Below are 20239 nucleotides of genomic sequence, written 5' to 3'. Positions count from 1 at the left end.
GGGATGTTCAGCGGGAACTGACGGGATGACAGTGAGGACGGAGGGATGTTCAGCGGGAACTGACGGGACGACAGTGAGGACGGAGGGATGTTCAGCGGGAACCGACGGGACGACAGTGAGGACGGAGGGATGTTCAGCGGGAACCGACGGGACGACAGTGAGGACGGAGGGATGTTCAGTGGGAACTGACGGGATGACAGTGAGGACGGAGGGATGTTCAGCGGGAACCGACGGGACGACAGTGAGGACGGAGGGATGTTCAGCGGGAACCGACGGGACGACAGTGAGGACGGAGGGATGTTCAGTGGGAACTGACGGGATGACAGTGAGGACGGAGGGATGTTCAGCGGGAACCGACGGGATGAGAGTGAGGACGGAGGGATGTTCAGCGGGAACCGACGGGACGACAGTGAGGACGGAGGGATGTTCAGTGGGAACCGACGGGACGACAGTGAGGACGGAGGGATGTTCAGCGGGAACCGACGGGACGACAGTGAGGACGGAGGGATGTTCAGCGGGAACCGACGGGACGACAGTGAGGACGGAGGGATGTTCAGCGGGAACCGACGGGACGACAGTGAGGACGGAGGGATGTTCAGCGGGAACTGACGGGATGAGAGTGAGGACGGAGGGATGTTCAGCGGGAACTGACGGGATGAGAGTGAGGACGGAGGGATGTTCAGCGGGAACCGACGGGATGACAGTGAGGACGGAGGGATGTTCAGTGGGAACCGACGGGACGACAGTGAGGACGGAGGGATGTTCAGTGGGAACTGACGGGACGACAGTGAGGACGGAGGGATGTTCAGCGGGAACTGACGGGATGAGAGTGAGGACAGAGGGATGTTCAGCGGGAACTGACGGGACGACAGTGAGGACGGAGGGATGTTCAGCGGGAACTGACGGGACGACAGTGAGGACGGAGGGATGTTCAGCGGGAACTGACGGGATGAGAGTGAGGACGGAGGGATGTTCAGCGGGAACTGACGGGATGAGAGTGAGGACGGAGGGATGTTCAGTGGGAACCGACGGGATGAGAGTGAGGACGGAGGGATGTTCAGTGGGAACCGACGGGACGACAGTGAGGACGGAGGGATGTTCAGCGGGAACCGACGGGATGACAGTGAGGACGGAGGGATGTTCAGTGGGAACTGACGGGATGACAGTGAGGACGGAGGGATGTTCAGCGGGAACTGACGGGACGACAGTGAGGACAGAGTGGATGTTCAGTGGGAACTGACACGTGGCAGTGGGGAAGGTGGCAGTATTGCTCCCTAACAGGACAGGTGACGGCAGGAGCGTCTGCTGAGAACCGACAGGACTGTGTTTAGGCAGACAGCGTGGCAGGAGGCAAAGGAGAGCTGTGAGGTCAGGAGGGCCCAGTTGCCCCGTTTCTCCTCACTCGCCACCCGACCCATCTTCCCTCTTTCTCTCATGCTGCACACAAATGCTGTCTCTTCTTAGTACCCAGGAATTTACACTAAAATAAATCTGACAAAAATAATACCTTATGTGGAGCATAACTGCACTTCATTAACCACAGATTCCTCCCTGACCTTGCTGAGCAGAAGTGTGACCACGTGTTCACAGTAGTGCCTGCGATACATGCTTAATTCAACCTGCCAGGGTCTAGCAACACTGTGCTCTGTATTGTTGCTCTGTATTTAAACTCTGAGCTTTTGTGCAAAGAATTCATGAGACAACTGAGGAAATTTGAATACTGACTTCATAGTTGATCGTATATTAAATTATTACTAGTAATTGTTTTAGACATCCCTTTCTTTTAGAGATTCATTCAAATATTTATGGAGGAAAAGTTATGATGCCTGGGATCTGTTTCAAAATAATTTATGGGGTGGGTGGTGAGTGTAGTTGGGGGTCAGATGAGAAAAACTGGCCGTGAGTTCATAACTACTGAAAGTCACGGCGCCTCACAGCACTGGTCCCTTTATCTTTGCGTGTAGTTTGAAAACTTCTATAATCACTTTAAAAAATCACAAGTTTATTTCTTTCAAATATCCTAGATTTATGCTTTCCTTGCCATCTTAATATGCCTGCTGTTTAGTCTGTAGTTATTTAAAATGCAAGAAATTAATATTAAAATATAGAGGCTGGGCCTGGTGGCTCAGGCCTAGAATCCCAGCACTTTGGGAGCTAGGGTGGTGAGATTACTTGAGGCCAAGAGTTGCAGAGCAGTGTGGGCAACACAGTAACACCTTATCCCATCTCTACAAAAGGTACAGAAATTAGCCAGGCGTGGTGATGTGCACCTGTAGTCCCAGCTACTAGGGAGGCTGAGGCAGGAAGATCACTTGAGCCCAGGAGTTTGCAGTTGCAGTGAGCTATGATCGAGCTACTGCAGTCCAGCCTGGGCAACAGAGCAAGACCCTATCTCTAAAAACAATAAATAAAATAAAATATAGAACCCAAATACACAGATAGTACTTTTAGTAATATACATTTACCTGGTGTCATTTTTTACACAAGGGCTTAAGGAATGTTACCACTGATAATTTGTGAGAAAATAATACCTGAAAATGATTAACTGATTGTGATTTATCTAAGCTATAGGGCCTTCACGATTTCGGTGGCGCCTGTGTTTCTAGGTCCAGTGGAACGTCAGGCACGGACACACAGAACACGCAAGGCAGAGAGTACCTGGCAAGCTGCCTGCAGAAAGCTTGACAGTCTTGGAGTATCAATCTTCGGTACAACTGTAGCATCAGAGACATCTCTTTTCTCACTACCTAAAAAAATAGGTTATATAAAATCAATAAAGTTGACTCTAAAATAGTCATGCATTCCACATCTTAGACTTCGAAGAGATGTTACAAATGAACACTAAGAGTCCCAGACGGAAACGTCAGAAAACTTTACATTATATTCCCTAGGTTTACTAGTGATTTTTTCCAAAAACAATAGTGTATTGTTTTATAGAATGTCTGTACACTGAATCTTGTTTAAATGTACTAACAAAAATAGTTAACAGAATCAATTAAACTATTACATAAGTTTCTTTCTTTCTCAAGGTGAGGATTACCCGAGGAAAGGAAGTAATGTGTATCCCTGTCATACAGGGATAATTCCTTAAGAAAAACTGTCAACCAGGAAAGTATTTAACATAAATAGCTCCAGAGTCACTAGCAGAAACCATGTATTCTAGGGATCTTCAATGTATATAGATGGAACATATCTGCAAACTGCACTTAAAATGTAAAAATTCTGTATTCATGAGAACAGACTACCCCTAAGTTAAGAGCAGAGTATGTTCCAAATGGCCCCACTGTACAGTGGCTGTTTGCGATGTGGGATGTTTCTCTCTAGCTGGCAGTAAAAATGTTAAAGATGCTGGTCATGGCCCAGACTGGGCCCTATGACCAGGTTTCACTCCCCTTCTAGGTCCACAGCTGTGATGTTCACGGTTATTGTTCCACTCAAAGGGTACTGGGTCTTTCCACAGTCACATGCGAACACCCTTCCCCAAGAGAAAAGACATAAAGAGAAAGAGCAAGAAAGGTATTGAGTAAAAATAAAAGCAAAAAAATCAGCCAGACTCGCGCCTGTAATCCCAGCACTCTGGGAGGCCGAGGCGGCAGGACTGTTTGAGCACAGCAGTTCAAGACCAGCCTGAGCAAGAGTGAGACCCTGTCTCTACTAAAAATAGAAAAATTAGCTGGGTGTGGTGGCGCCTGTAGTCCCAGCTACTCGGGGGCTGAGACAGGAGGATCACAGGAGCCCAGCAGTTTGAGGCTGCTGTGAGCTGTGATGACGCCACTGGACCACCCCAAGGGCAACAGAGTGAGACTCTGTCTCAAAAGAAAGAAAAGTAAAGACAGTCAACCTTCAACTCAAGAGCAAAAAGAAGTCACCTCCAGAGACCACGCTGCTTTCTCCTGGATGCTGGGTCCACACTTCCCTGGTCTCTATTTCTTCAGTTTGAACGTCTCTCTCAACATTATCTTCGTTATACTGAACATATGCCTTAAAAACAAAAATATGCTGGAATTAATATTTGGTCTGAATTTCAGAGCAATTTGTCATTACTGAAATAAAAACAAAATTTTAAAAAAATGATAGTCTTGTTTATGTCAAAACTAAGTATCATGGCATAAATAACAACTGTGCAAAGACTGCTTGTGTCTTAAATATTTCAGATACATATGCATATATAAGTATAATTTTCAAAAGTGTTTTCAAAAAGCCACATCAAACGATTTCCCTTTAGTTTGAAAATACGACCACCTAGCCTAGCCACACTGAGTCCCGATTATGAGAGCTTGGTACGTATTACGGACTGTGAGATCCTTTCATTATAAGGATTTTATACAGACAAGTATAACTGCTGCATACTCACCTGGATCCCCAGGAACAAATCCGAACTCAACATTCTGTTTGCGTCTAAATATAACATGTGCACCATGTAAAGCTGAACTCAAAGGCTAGGCACATGGCCTGCATTTATAACACGTTACATGTGGACCACTTATCCATGCTGCCAAAGGTTCTTAGAACATCTTTAGACTCTGCATGGGCCTAATGTCCCTGGGTCCATGAGGACAACGTGATGCTGGGTACTATTCTCTATAAGGCTAGCCCCTCACACAGCGGCCCTATGTCCCCTCACACAGCGGCTCTATGTCCCCACACAGCGGCCCTATGTCCCCTCACACAGTGGCTCTATGTCCCCACATAGCAGCCCTATGTCCCCTCACACAGCAGCTCTATGTCCCCTCACACAGTGGCCCTATGTCCCCTCACACAGCGTTCCTACACGCTTCATGTCACAGCGTCCCTACACCCCCCTATAGCATCCCCACCCCCTCACACACCGTCCCTCCATCCCTCATGTCACACAGTAACCCTATTCCCACCCCACAGCGTCCCTTCACCCCCCATCCCCTCACAGAGTCCCTACATCTGCCACACACACGGTCCCTATACCGCATCACACACCGTCCTAACACCCTCACACCATTCCTGTGCCCCTACACGGTGTCCCCTTACCCCCACAGTCCCCTCACACACGGTCCCTACACCTGTCACACATGGTCCCTACACCACATCACCCACTGTGCTAACACCCTCACACCATTACTATGCCCCTCACACAGCGTCCCCTCACCCCCACAGTCCCCTCACACACGGTCCCTACACCTGTCACACACGGTCCCTACACATCACACACTGTGCTAACACCCTCACACCATTCCTGTGCCCCTCACACGGCGTCCCCTCACCCCCACAGTCCCCTCACACACGGTCCCTACACCTGTCACACGCGGTCCCTACACATCACACACCATCCTAAGACCCTCACACCATCCCTATGCCCCTCACACAGCGCTCCCAAGTGGCCATATTCTCGAACAAGATCCAGGAAGGCACAAACTTATTTTACTGTACTTGCATTTTGTCACTTTTTAATACGTCTGGTACTAACCTGCTTGGTGTTTTTTTTCCCAAAGTTTCTGATGTACATGTCATATTCATTCACTGGTGGCAGATCCAAGAGAGAGAAAGTGAATGAAAAATCTAAGTCAATAAGCCGAAGCAGTTTTGTACTTCGTGTCCTTTAAAATAAGTTGGAAATGAGACAAAAGTTAAATTGAAAAATATATATAGGGGAGAGTAGAGAGAACGGAAGGAACCTTATGGTTAAATGCAGGTTATTATCAGGGACCTAACTTTTGTCTGGGTATGAGTCTGAGGTATCTAACAGTCATTAAAAATAACGAAAAGACAGTCACGCGTGTACCAACGATGTGAGCACATCACGGACCAAACCTGCGAGTATCCCAGCGCGGTGCACCTGGGGTTAACACAAATACAGTTATGACACACGTGTGCCTGCAGTGTCCACGAGCAGCAATTCACTGCACGCAGGAGTTCACATTCCTTGGCTGGAGGGTGACATTTCTGCCCCACACCTGAGCTGCCCTCAGGCGGGCAGGGCTTTCAGGCCTGGCTCGGCCCCAGGCCACACAGGCCGACGGCCCCAGGACTGGACCCACAGGCAGCCTCGGACGCGGCTGATCGCCCTCCACCCTCAGCTTCTGAAACACGGCACCCACCCCACCTCCTCTCGCCTCACGGACCGGTCGTTTTCAGTCACCTGTGCCACTTGCTCCTTTCCTTCCAGACACCCCAAGCTTAGCGCATCTGTCATCTGTCACCCCCCAGCGGAGTATGAGCTCATCGACTCCTATTGCACACAGCTGGTGCTCAGTAAACACACGGTGCACGAGGGAGGGAGGGAGGGGCCCTTCCAGCATCCGGGCGTCCCGGCGACCTGATCCCACGCGCCTGCTCCTGGCGCACAGGCCTGCAGAGGTTTCCACTAAAGCCCCAGTCATGGGGGGAGAAGCGCCAGGAGCCCCGGTGTCTCCCGCTGGCGCTCATCTCCGGGCTGCCTGCAGGTCCCCGCTCAGCAGTTCAGCTTTCCCAACACCCGCACAACGGGCTCCTGCATCATCCCTTCAGTTTAATGCCCCAATAAATCAACAATAGTTTTGTTGTCCTGACTCGACCTCAAGTCTTACATGACCCCTGCCCATTCTCAACGAGGGATACTTGCTTACTAAATTATAAAGCGTCTTATGCATTGGAGATAGTAAACTGCTACCATATATTCTGCAAATGTGTTTTCCCAACTGGTCAGTTACCTTTAAATTCTGTCGTATTCATGGACTAGTGTGACTTATAGAAGTTTGATTTTTTGAGATATAATCCATTACTTTTTTAATTTTTTGTTTTTATTCTTAGAAAGTCCTTTCCTATCACTGAAATAACTACTTATATTATCCATGCTCTTCTTTTCATTTATCTTTTTAATCTAGTTAGAATTTATCTTGCATATATTATGAAGCAGATATCTATTTCCCCCAAATTTCTAATGAATTTACTCAATTTACATCCACTAGTCTAAGTGCCTCTATAGTTATTGCCTTCTCTGTATCTGTATTTCCTCACAACACACACACACAAATGCCAGACTCTTCCACATTCCTCTAAAGCTGCGGTCCCCAAGCCCCAGGCCACGGCCCGGTACTGGTCCGCGGCCTGCTAGGAACTGGGCTACGCGTCACCGCTTGAGCTGCGCCTCCGGGTCTCCTTGCTCCCCCCATGCCGAGAAGGTTGGGAACCTTCTCAAAACTTTTTTATCTATTATCGATCCATTTATGTCTCAGCCTTTGGTTTTCTAAACTTTCCTTTTAAAATCTTTAATATAATTTCTGACCCAAAATAATCCATGATACACTTGTATGTATATGTCACAATGTAATTACCATCCCAGAGCTAGGAAAGCACCAACAACTTGTGTCTACGTGGGCTCCCCTGTCCCTGTCCCCGGATCCCCACTGCCCACAACAATCGCCACTCAGTTTTGTGGTTATCATTTTCTTGCTTTTGAAAATATGTTATCTCTACATACATATCTGTGATAGAAAAAAAAAAAAAGAAAATATGTTATCTCATATTTATGTGCCCAAACAATACACTGTATAGCTTTCACTTTTTCTGAATTTGTAAAAATTGTGTTAAACCATATGTACTTTTCTGAGAAGTCGAATAATGTGAAAAAAAACCCAGCCATAGGGCCGGAAACTTCCATTTTATAATCTCATTTAGCAAATATTTATTGAGTACTTACTAAGGCCAGGTACTGAGCTAGGTGATATGGATTTTATACCTACTTTTAAAAAAAAAAATCTTTATTTTTTCATTTATTCATCAGTCATATTTGGATTTAGTACAATAGACCCTTGACTGGAAAATAATCTTTTATAAATTTCTAAACTTTACGACTCTCTAAATTCCCAGGAATCAGCAGCGTGGACTCTGGCGTCCAGCTCGACTCTGCACAGTGGCTGGCCCTGGGGGCTCCCCGCGTCCGAGAGTGGGGCCTCGGGACTGGGGTGACACGGGAGGCACAGCACAGGCCACAGCACGACTCCACGTGAGAGCACGGCACGCCTGAGCCCCAGGAAGGGCAGGGGACGGGTTTGTGCCCTCGGTCGCGCCCGCCTCCTAGGCCTGCCCACCTGAAGACAGGCTCAGTGATGCTCAGCTCAGGGCGCTCACAGGACCCCTGGCACCGCTGCGCCTGCGGGGAGGGTGGTGCTGGGCCAGGGGCCACCCCACGGCTATGAGAGCTGCCGGGATCCGCCCTCAGCCCTAACAGGCTCGGACCCTCGAGACCAGGCCAGCGGGCAGCCGCCACCTACGGCAGACATCTGCGCCCAGGGTCCCGTCTACAGCAGCACGCGCTTGCACTGTTAGCCTAATATCTGAACACAGAAATGGAGGGCAAACTATATACTCAAACAGGCTCTAGTGAAAACAAAACCACAAGCTCTATTTTTTAAAAGTATGTTGAAGAAAAGTACATTAATACCTTTCGCAAATTTCCCAGTACACCTACTTTTGCTTAAGGGCCTGAGTCCGACTCTTTTGACGGTGTGAAGCTGTTGCAAAATCCACAAAAATTCCACAAACAGAGGCTCTGGATGGGGAACTGTTTGCATCTGTATAATGGGGGAAAAAAGGTATTTGTTGTGACATTAAAATATCTCTCCCAAGCAAAAAAAAAAAAAAAAAAAAAAAATCAAGAGCAAAACAATTCGAAGCATACATAAAAGTTATACTCAGTAAGCTCTTCACTCAAATCAATAGCAACAATAAGCGTCTTTCACAAGCGTTTAAGGGGCCTCCACCTGCATATCTCATCTAAACTTTCGATACCAGAGCGAAGGTTGCTGCTCATCCACTGGGTGTGCCAGAAACATTAGGAATGCAGAGCAGAGCAGCACACCCACCAAAAACACAAATAAATAAAGACTGTATTCTAGTGGGAGAATTGGAACAGGAATATACAAAATAGCTAAAAACCAGAAACACATGAATGAATATACAAAGTAGTACACAAAATAGCTAGAAAATAGAAACAAGTGCAAATTAATACTGGAACAATTACTTGGTATTCCAAAGAACAGAAAACACAGGAGCAAGCAGGCGACAGCCTCCCCGTAAGATTCCTGAAGTTCCCCGAGACGTGCTGAGATCAACTGCTGGCTGACGGAAAAGGCTCCCGTCACAACGCACAGATCTGTCCACTACCCTTCCTAGGGGACACCATCTCTCTTCAACCCACCTCTTTCCACTGAGGATTTCTGTGGTTTCCTGTATGTATTTACCCACGTATTTGTTTAAATTATATGTTTATTCCAATTGTATCTTAATCTGTCTTCTCATCTCTTTGGACACGTGTTTGCACTAACCTGCCATCATACCGTCGTACAGAACTCACTCCCTCTCACACATCGTCACTGGCTCACGGCAAAGCCGCGAAGATGGCCACCAGAGGGGGAGCCTCAGGAAGCCCAGCCTGACCTCGGCGCCGCAGTTACTGGCATCACGACACGGGAAGTGGTTTCATCTCTGCACCTCAGTTGTCTTGTCATCAGTAAATGTACAGGATTAAGATAAGGACTAAAGCAGGCTGTGCTTATGAAAAGCACCGTGCCAACTGCAAAGTGCCACACAGACATTAAGAGATGTCATTGTTCCAGTTTTAAAAATAAGGGAACTGGCAGATGAGTTTACAGTCACAGAAGTAAGACTGGAACAAAGACACCCCCGGAGCAGAGCCCGCACCCCCCTGCCAGGTGTCAGCACTCAGCAAACACTTGGTCACTGAACAAGAGCTTCAGGGGGGTGTGTGGCCTCTTTCCAACACCCCAGTAGCTTCAGGGCACAGGAAAAAGCTATTTGTCAAAGGGTTTCCTGTTGCCCTGAAAAAGGATAAGTTGCGCAGTTTATACCCAAATAGTTCCATCACCACAGGGTGCGGGCGTTTCACGCAAGGTGATACCAAGAGGCTGGGGGTGGCCAAGCAGGACACAGAGAGGGAACACGCTCCGACACCCACGTTCCTCAGCGCTTAGGACGGCCTGGCACTCTTTTAAGGCACCTTACGTGTGCCAGTTTGTTTTACTGTCCTAGCAACAGCCCTGGAGAAAGCCTTGTCCCTATCTTACAAATAAGGAAACCAAGGCACAGAGGTTAGGCAACTGCGCAAGATCACACAGCCAGTAAGTGACAGAGCCAGGCCTGTGACCCCAGGGCCAGCGCTGCTGCGCACTGCTGTGTGCTCCCTCCCGCGTATGGAGCCAGGGGGACCTCATGCTGTGGCAGCAGGAGCCGGACCTCACGCTGTGGCAGCAGGAGCCGGACCTCACGCTGTGGCAGCCCTCCCCACCCGCCACCTGGGCCGGCTCAGGGCGGACTGCAGCCGAGGGCAGCTCAACGCCAGCTGAGTAGCAAGGATTCCTTCAAACAAAAAATATGCTAAAAAATAATCTCTCGTATTGGGGGTTGTAAATTCTAATCTTGTAAATCAGGCCAGTAAGGACATGATGTTAAGCATAAACATAGGAAATGGATAACAAAAAGGTTATTCAAAGGTCTGCTAGGGAAATCAGGAACTTTAAGCTAAAATCTTGCTCACTTCCTGGCAACCCCAGGGCAGTGAGCCCTGAATGTCCTGGTGAAATCCTGCCTGTTGGTGGCACCAGAGCCTCCCGTGTGTGCTGCCCCTCCACGGGGAAGTCACCCAACCAGCCCTGGACCACAGCCAGGGGACAGGCAAATGGGGGCGGGCCTTACCTCCGCCACCCCAGCTTCAAAGAAATGTTTTCAGCCTTAAGTGTGAGGAACACTCTGTGTCAGCCCTGCCCGGCTGAGCTTGCTGCCTCTGTGGCAGGTACACAACACGAGGGTAACAATCACTCTGCAAAACCTTCTTCTGTACTATTGCATTATATTAATTACTAATTATAATTAATTACTGATTATTTTACTATAGTATATCATCCAATATTTTTAATATTGTCCCATTTTACCTTTAATGCTAATGTTTTATCAGAATGTCATAGTTTTCTCTTTACATGATTTTATTTATTTATTTTTTAGAGACAGGGTCTCGCTCTGTCACACAGGCTAGAGTGCAGTGGCACAGTCATAGCTCACTGCAGCCTCAGCTCCTGGGCTCAAGCCATCCTCCTGCCTCAGCCTCCTGAGGAGCTGGGACTACACATACACGCCTGGATAATTTTTCTATTTTTTGTACAGACAAAAAATGCTGCTCAGGCTGGTCTCGAACTCCTGGCCTCTTCCCACCTCGGCCTCCCAAAGTGCTGGGATTACAAGTGTGGGCCACTGTACCCAGCCCCCTTTCAGAGATTATAAAACATTGGCTCCTACCCCCACAAGTAACTATCATATCAAGATGCTAAGAATCTCCAGGAAAACTATTAATACATTTCTAATTTTTTTTAAAACAAATCCTTGAGGAAAAAGGCTCAGCCCAGAGTGTGAGCCATGACAGGCTCTGCCGGGCTGTGTCCCGAGCTTCACGGCCCCTCGACCCCACAGTTCTCTCCCTCACCTGGTTCTCGTCTGCCGACAGCCACAGCCAGTGCCCTGGGGAAGCTCCAGGCGAGCACTACCAGGAAAAGCAAGCGCGGCTTCCTGCCCACAGCCTGAGTGGGACGCTGGCCACACAGGAGAAGAGGCCACAGCGCCCACAGTGCTCACGGTGCCCCCAGCCTGGGTGCTGGGCACAGGTAACCTCAGCCGCTTAAACGTCTCCTGTGTGCCCCGGACGTGCAGATGCAAGGGGCACAGTCCCGCCGTGACACTGTGACGTCAGGACGCCCGCCTGCCCGTCGGGACGGTCCCATCCCAGACAGCCGTCCCTGAGGCTCAGTCCCCAGCACCCCGAGGGCAGGGACGTGGCTCGCTGACCGCGTGCGTACCTGTCCTGGTCGCCCTTTCCCGTTCCGCTCCACCTTGTTTCCGAGATAGCTTCAAAGACAACTCGCCAATCCTCTCATTTTCCGCACTGATGGCTTTTTGAATTTCTTGTATCTCCCTTTTCTGGGCTGGAGGAAGTTCTTCCAGCGTCCCTCTTGGCTCGGGCTCAGCACTGCCGTCCTCGTCGCCGTCACAGACCTCAAAGTCGTCCTCGTAGTCCTGCAAACAACAGCGCGTTCGGGACCTTTAAGACAAGCCGACGTTATCAACACTTACCCTGAACAAAACATCACCACTCACCATTTAAACAGACAAAGTCCTCAGAATGGCTAAGACGGATTTTCACAGTTCACTGATTTTAATGTCACTGAACTACTATATAAACCCATGTAAACTGCTGCACCTGTTCCTCCAAAAATAAATCACACAATATAAAACCAGACATACCAAAGCTACCAGAAAAAATAATGTGAAAACATTTGTGCTGAGAATGTGAAAGTGTGCGTATGTATATAGATGCACATGTTTGAATGCAGTACACTTAAATACAGGTTAAATTGTAAAATCATTTAATTACGTTATACCGGTAAGCATTGGTATAACAAGTTTTTCATAGATAACAGCTAGACCTAAATCAAACTTAATCAGATATTAAGTAATAAAAAGAGGGGAAATAGCTATTAAATTATTATACATAAGCTGATTTTAAGAATAAATGATTTTTAAGCTGAGAAAAATTTTAAGTTTTATACATACTTCAAAATCATCTTCAAAACTGGCTGTATATTCATTATCTCTAGCATTTTCTGAATCAATCTCTTCCTTTTCAATTTCCTAGAGGTAAAAATCAAACATAAAACAAAAAAATTCAATTATAAATGTTAATACTGCAAATAGGTTAGAAAAACATATACGTTTTCTGAGATTCACTTGTTATTGCTAATTTTAACATGTAAGTATTTATAAAACATAACCTAACTTCAAACTCTTCTAAGAAATACCCTTGCTAACATATAGGTGTGACCAAAAAGAGAAAACAATAAAGACATCCTTTTGGGGAAACATCTGTAATCCTAGTGGCTAAAAATAATTTTTAGAAAGAATTATACAAAGGAACTCCAAACGTTCAGCCGTCCCTTTCTTGCCCATGAGTGTGTGATGTGACATGTGCCCACCGAGTGGTGCACACGTCACTGCCGAGGTCGGAACAGGCAGAACGGTGCGCTCTGTGCAGGGCAGCCCCAGCCCCGCCTTCCCCTGCAGGAGACGACAAGCTGCCCCCATCCTGCCTGGGACTTCGTGTCGGAGGGCGCTGGGCTAACGGCTCCCTCCAGGGATACACAGGGCCCTGCCAGGCTGTGGTGGCAGAGCCTGCCTGGCCAGGCTCCGAGGCCTGGGGCGGCCCCGCAGGGCACTGAGGCCGTGTGGGTCTGGAGCTGAGGGCAAGAGTGGAGTTTGCCTGGAACAGAGAGTTGAAACACATCGCAGGCTTCTACACTCAGAGCGCAGCAGAAATGTGACGTACGTTTAGAAAACTCGTATTTCCCCCAAAAGCTGTTTCTCCTCTTATCTACAACCGCCCTCGCACACCCTAGTTACTGGCAACAGCACCCAAGACACACCGTCACACACTCTCCAGGGGCCCCGCCCCACCTGGACTGTCACCTGGGGCCAGCACTGTCCCTCTGGGCTCCCTCTGGATTCCCACGGAGCTCGCAGGCATCCTTCTGAGATGGAACCCTGACCACACCACACAGCCATCTCGGGGCTGCGGCTGTCACCCTGCGGGTGTGGGGAGCCTGCGAAGGGGGTCACCATGGTGCCTGAGGCAGCAGACCAGGCCCAGGTGCAGAGCAGGGGAGGTGTCGGTGCCACTGACCGGGATACACAGGCAGAGGTCAGGGAGGGTCAGCATGGGCGGCCGCCAGGCCAGGGGTCCCAGGAGGGCTGAGGCAGGGATACCCTGGAAAAGGCGAAGCTATGAAGACACTAAAACGATCAGTGGTTACCATGAACGAGGTGGGAGGGAGGGACAAACAGGCGGAGCGCAGAGGAATTTTAGGGCCGTGAATCTACTCTGTGTGACACTCTAACGGTGGACACAGGTCACTGTATGTTTGTCCAAACCCACAGGATGTAACACCAAGAGTGAACCCTGATGTGAGCTGTGGACTCTGGGTGATAACGATGTATCCACGTGGCTCATCGACTGTGATAAATGCACCACCCTGGTGGGGACGTGGTAACGGGGGAGGCCGTGCGTGTGTGGGGCCAGGGGGTCCGTGGGAAATCTCTGCACCTTCCTCCCAATTTTGCTGTGATCCTAAAACTGCTCTAAAAGATAAAATCTTATTTTAAAAAAGCAAGGTCCTCTTAGCACACTGTCATACAAAGCCACGGAACATTGTAAACATTGTATCGAATGACTCAGGCTGCTTTACTGTATCAGTAACTGCAGCACCTGATGATTGGTAACAACAGCACAAGCACGTGCCGTGCGGGAGCTAGACCGGCAGCGTCACGCTCCTCACTCACTTCCAGGCTCAGAGCCAGTGGCTCTTCACCACGGCCTACGGCTGGCGCCGAGTTTGCAACCACGATTCGTGCACTCGACACACACGCACAGCACACCTGGCGTGCGCCCAGCACCCAGCCCGGCAGCAGACACTGTCACTTCTTGGCAGAGCTGGAACCACCCTGGGGAACAGACCCGTGGGATGGGGACACAACAGTGCTGCCAGCAGGGACTCGCCTGCCCCGCGGGCCACTGCGCAGAGCCCCTGCTCGGCCACCACAGCTCCAGAGTGACCTGCCATCAATCACTCTCTCCCCGCTGAGGAACGTGACCACGCTGGTCTCACACACGTGTCCGAAAAGTGTTAGTCTGCGTGTTTCTCAGCAACTACGGCCCGAACCACGTCCCTGACGAGTTCTCTAGCATCTCTGACGTGATGCAGAGCAGAGAGGAGAGGCTGGCTGTTCACTCAACCCAAACCTCGTCCCCACAGAGCTCTTGCAGAAGGACAAGGCTGTGGTGTCGGGGGGCGCACGGTCCCGCCACCTTCCTCTGCTCCCGTCACCAAGACTGCCTTCCACATGACCAGGGACTGTCAGAGAAGTGCAAATATAAATCTCATGCTAAAATCTCATCGATCCCTTCATGCTGATGCTCTGTTGTCTAAAAGGAGCACTAACCACACTGATAAAGAGGTGGCAGGAAAGCAAGGAAATGTGAGTGAAAGCACGTGTGTGGACGGCACTGTGCGAACATAAAAGACGCACTCTCCTCACCATGGTCTCCTCGTGTCCTTGCCTCTGCGCCAGCTTCCACACGGAGGAGCCCTCCTCGCGGCCGTGCTGGGGAGAGAGGACAGCCACGATCAGCAGGGAGCGCCCGGCGTCCTGGGAACCACAGGTGCTGTCCCGGGCCCTCAGCCGTCAGGGACACAGGCTGCGAATCCGGGTCCCAGCTGTGTGGTTGAGGGCAAGTAACTTCACCTCTCTGTGCCTCAGTTTTCTCCTTAAATTGAGAATTGCTGCACCTACGTCACAGGAGTAGTGATGGGACTGGACGAGGTGCTGCCCCTACAACCACCGACCCCTGCGTCTGACCCAGGAAAGGCTTCCTGAGTGTCACCTACTGTTGTCACGACTAGTAAGGAACGACACCTAGAAGTCACCACCCAAAACTATTCAGTGTCTAACACTGGTGGCAACGTAATGTGTTATTTAGGAAGAAAACAGGAGTTTCCCATGTGCTCAGAAAGTTACTCTGGCACACAGCGGGCTCTCCACACACACTGAAGACCTGAGGCAAGATAAACTCAGTGCTGACGCTATAAAACAGGATCTAACCCTAGGCCAGAACAAGCTGCCAGGTATCTTCATGACTCTTCTGGAATTTCTTTCTTTTTTTTTTTTTTTTTTGAGACAGAGTCTCACTTTGTTGCCCAGGCTAGAGTGAGTGCCGTGGCGTCAGCCTAGCTCACAGCAGCCTCAAACTCCTGAGCTCAAGCGATCCTACTGCCTCAGCCTCCCGAGTAGCTGGGACTACAGGCATGCACCACCATGCCTGGCTAATTTTTTCTATATATATTTTTAGCTGTCCATATAATTTCTTTCTATTTTTAGTAGAGATGGGGTCTCGCTCTTGCTCAGGCTGGTCTCGAACTCCTGAGCTCAAACGATCCGCCCACCTCGGCCTCCCAGAGTGCTAGGATTACAGGCGTGAGCCACCGCGCCCGGCCAACTCTTCTGGAATTTCTCCAGGGAAAGACACATCACATATTTTACTCCTCTTAAAAAAAAAAAAGGAAAGTAAAATATCTCACTGATAATTTTTGTATTGATTACAGGTTGAAAAAATATAATTTTAGATTTATTGGATTATATATTATTAGAATTAATTTCATTTTCCTTTTTTACATTTTTAATGTGACTACAAGAAAATTTATAATTATAAATGTGACTCACGTTATAATTCTAGTGTACAACACCAATCTGGAGCTTACAGAAAAAAATTGGGAGACATGAGGAAAACAGAAAAAAACTCTACGTATTTTCATCCAACAACTCCACAATTCCGTATCAAGAAATTTATTCAGAAAGGAATGTGGCAGATCTATGAGGGCTGTCCGGAAAGAGCCCAGCCATTGTTAATACAATGAGAACATGTCACATGGCTGGGCACCTTCCGGACGGCCATGCGTATCATTGTTAATACAATGAGAACATGTCACATGGCTGGGCACCTTCCGGACGGCCATGCGTACCATTGTTAATACAATGAGAACATGTCACATGGCTGGGCACCTTCCGGACGGCCATGCGTACCATTGTTAATACAATGAGAACATGTCACATGGCTGGGCACCTTCCGGACGGCCATGCGTACCATTGTTAATACAATGAGAACATGTCACATGGCTGGGCACCTTCCGGACGGCCATGCGTACCATTGTTAATACAATGAGAACATGTCACATGGCTGGGCACCTTCCGGACGGCCATGCGTACCATTGTTAATACAATGAGAACATGTCACATGGCTGGGCACCTTCCGGACGGCCATGCGTACCATTGTTAATACAATGAGAACATGTCACATGGCTGGGCACCTTCCGGACGGCCATGCGTACCATTGTTAATACAATGAGAACATGTCACATGGCTGGGCACCTTCCGGACGGCCATGCGTACCATTGTTAATACAATGAGAACATGTCACATGGCTGGGCACCTTCCGGACGGCCATGCGTACCATTGTTAATACAATGAGAACATGTCACATGGCTGGGCACCTTCCGGACAGCCATGCGTATCACTCTAACTGAAGGGATTTCCACAGTGAACTGGGAGAAACAGCAGGAGGGGGAGAGAGAGAGAGAGAGAGAGAACAACAAAACAAAATGGCATTCAAATTCCCCAAAATACATACCAATGGATGACTACAAAACATGAGAAGAAATATTTGTAAGGCTTTTCCTGTGGCACAGAGCATGGTCATAGCTAGGTATTAAGAAATTCGACCACCGCCCGAACGTGAATGAATAAAACACAGTCACACCAAAACAACAGGTGCTGTGTGATCTCATTTACATAAAACTACATGTGTCTGAACATGTGTATGGAACAAAGAGATTCATAAAATTATGGCACCAAATTGTTAAATGTGATTATTTCCAGGTCACGGGATTCAGATAACTATCAAAGAAAGAAAAAATTATTTTTCAGAAATAATCCCACAGAAGCCCGAATGTGCCTGCCACACTGTCTGTGATAACAAAACAAAACGTAGGAAAACGTGATAATAATGCCACAATATGACATTTTATAATTATTAAATAATCACCATGAAGATGGTTTTCATGGTAACGAGGTGGTATAAAACGTGAAGATTGGAGAAATGCTAACATACTAAGGGAAAAAACAGCACATTACAGCTCACACTACTCACAAATACACACACACACACACACACACACACGCGATAACTTAAAACATGCAAGGAAGGCACTGTGCGTGCGTGTGAGCACTAACAAGTGTTTGACAGAATGTGCCGGACAAGCCATCTCAGCCTGGGCGTCTTTGGGGGAAGATTCTTAATTCTAATGCAATTTCCTGACTTATCTATTCAGGCTATTTCTTCCTGAAGCAGTTTTAGTCATTTATACCTTTAAGCATTTGTCCCTTCACCTAAATTGTCTAATTTGTTAGCACAAAATGCTGTTCTATCCGTTACTGAAAGTGGGGTGCTAAAGTCTCTGTTGTTGTGAATTGTCTCTTTCTCCCTTCAATTCTGTCAACTTCTCGTACTTTGGGGCTCCCTTGGGAGGGGTGCATTCATTTATAACTGCTGCATCTCCTTACTGAATAACCACGCAGTCATCGTGGATGTCTGTCTGCAGTGACCTTCCTGTCTCCACGTCTGCTCCATCTGCTACTGGTAAAGCCACCGGCTCTCTCGCAGCTGCCGCCGGATGGTCGGTGTCTGTCTTTTCACTCTCAATCTATCGCGTCTAAAATCTCAAGGGAGTCTCCAGGGTGCCTCCTGGGATCACCATCCAAATAAACCACTCGCTCAGGACCAAAATAAACCACCTTCCTGGCTCAGGCTCTGCTCCCAAGGCGAAACCCCAACTAACGTGTAACAAAATGGACAGACCCTCCGTGCGGACTGCCTTACCTTCCTTCTTGAATCTTTCTCTTTTCCATCATTCCTCACTAAATTCTCTGCATGCCTGGAAAGCAAACATGATCAAGGTCAAATTTATTTTTAAATGAAGACCTAAAAATTAAAACATTCTCCGTATCAGCAAAAGCTCCTGTATTTTGCTATGATTAAGAACTGCTATAGGTGGGCAAAGCATGTTTTATTAGAACCATGAACGCTAAAGTCTTCCTAACATTTTTACCATTTCAGCAGTAATTCAAGATGAAAAATATCTTCCGAAGGGAGAAGAAACTATGTGTTTTACCAAATGTCTGTGTGTGGGCACGAATCTATACCCTTTAAGAGTTCTAGAAATTTTCTATAATTTTATTAGTCACTCTCAAATACTATTTTATATTTAATATCATATTTGTAGTTCCAAAGGAAAAATTTGTCTTGAAATATGCTCTTTTTTTAATCATATTTTTTATGTTACTACAGACCTAAAATACTTTCAAAATTTCAAATTGCTTCTCAATTTCTAGAACTTACATTTATATCAATTTAATATAATGTGGTTTAACAGATACATAGAATTGAGCAAAAAAGCTTCCTTGTGCATTCTAGCATATTTTCAATATAAAATCTAGGAATCTGACCCCCCAAGTAAGTGCTAGCTTTTTTCAAACTTGTAAAAATTGGGGGAAGACATTTAAAATGAGTTTTCCTAATGTATGAAAAAATTACAATACATGGTTGTCATAGAGAATAAATTAAAATCTAGGGCTTATACACAAAATGAGAGCTTATACATGAGCACTAATCTAATCTGTAACCTTCACACAACCCACACAAAGTCAGTGTTATCATCAAGCGTCACTGAAAGGCCAGCCGGCATCACGGCCAGGGGCCGACGTGGAATTCCAGCCAAGGACGTTGCCGGGCCCTCGCGCTCGCTGTGTCTCTGTGGCAGCGAGCTGAACGCTCTTTCCTTGTGTTCACAACGTGCAGACGCTGGGCAGGGGGTGTCTCTGTGTGTGCGTGTGTGCGTGTGTGTGTGTGTGTGTGTGTGTGCTGGCACACCTTGCTTTTAGTGGGTGAGAACCGGAGTGAGTTTGCTCCTGCCCATAAAAGGGGCCGAACTGTCCACCCAGAGACACCTTGGCTTCAGGCAGAGAAGGGACAGAAGAGACTTCAAAATGAATTATTCTTTCCAAAGTGAGTGCTGATTTTCTAATTTTGTGTGAGCAAACATAAAACAGGCAAAAAATGAGCTAATGATTTGTACCAGGTTTCCAAGCTCCTCTAATATACCTAAACCATAGTATCCCATTTGGGGGGGGTTAGATCTGGAATGAAGTGTATGTATCATCTGTTCCTGTTTACTGGCTATCATCGGGCCCAAGAGGAAAAACTCATCGTTCACGCATCCCGTGGGAACCACAGCACAGGCGACCGTCAACCGAGGGCGCCCGCTCCTCCTTACTGGCTGCCGGTCCCGTCTCTCCTGGAACTTGCGCCCCGACTCCTGTGTTCACCGTTCTACCAAACAGAAACATAATTCCACAGCCACGAATTAGCATGTCCCAGGGAGCTGAGCACAGTTAGTAAGTGCCATAAAACAAGCACAGATTAAAAATTTAATAGGTATTTTAAAATAACTATTTTTAGCAGCGATTTTTAGTAAATTAGATAATGTCAGTGAAATGAATAAAAGTATATTATTTTTAAAGGGTGATTACATATTACATCAGTAAGTAAAAGAATGACAGT

The 20239-nt window shown here is 47.7% G+C and overlaps 1 protein-coding gene across 1 annotated transcript in view; it reads right to left on the bottom strand.

Annotated features, from left to right (window-relative positions):
• Positions 1 to 20239, bottom strand: part of DYNC2I1 (dynein 2 intermediate chain 1) — a 60137-nt gene that overhangs the window by 25639 nt on the left and 14259 nt on the right. The window contains exons 6-14 of the mRNA XM_069461415.1: positions 19953 to 20008; positions 18500 to 18554; positions 15106 to 15171; positions 12571 to 12648; positions 11817 to 12033; positions 8423 to 8525; positions 5441 to 5570; positions 3870 to 3981; positions 2659 to 2747 (exon numbers count right to left, since the gene is read on the bottom strand). Of these exons, the coding sequence (XP_069317516.1) occupies positions 2659 to 2747; positions 3870 to 3981; positions 5441 to 5570; positions 8423 to 8525; positions 11817 to 12033; positions 12571 to 12648; positions 15106 to 15171; positions 18500 to 18554; positions 19953 to 20008 (906 nt within the window). The remainder of the gene's footprint in view (positions 1 to 2658; positions 2748 to 3869; positions 3982 to 5440; positions 5571 to 8422; positions 8526 to 11816; positions 12034 to 12570; positions 12649 to 15105; positions 15172 to 18499; positions 18555 to 19952; positions 20009 to 20239) is intronic.

Source organism: Eulemur rufifrons, chromosome 29 (assembly GCF_041146395.1).
Source record: "Eulemur rufifrons isolate Redbay chromosome 29, OSU_ERuf_1, whole genome shotgun sequence".
Lineage (NCBI taxonomy): Eukaryota > Metazoa > Chordata > Mammalia > Primates > Lemuridae > Eulemur > Eulemur rufifrons.
This window is presented reverse-complemented; position numbering and strand designations above follow the sequence as displayed.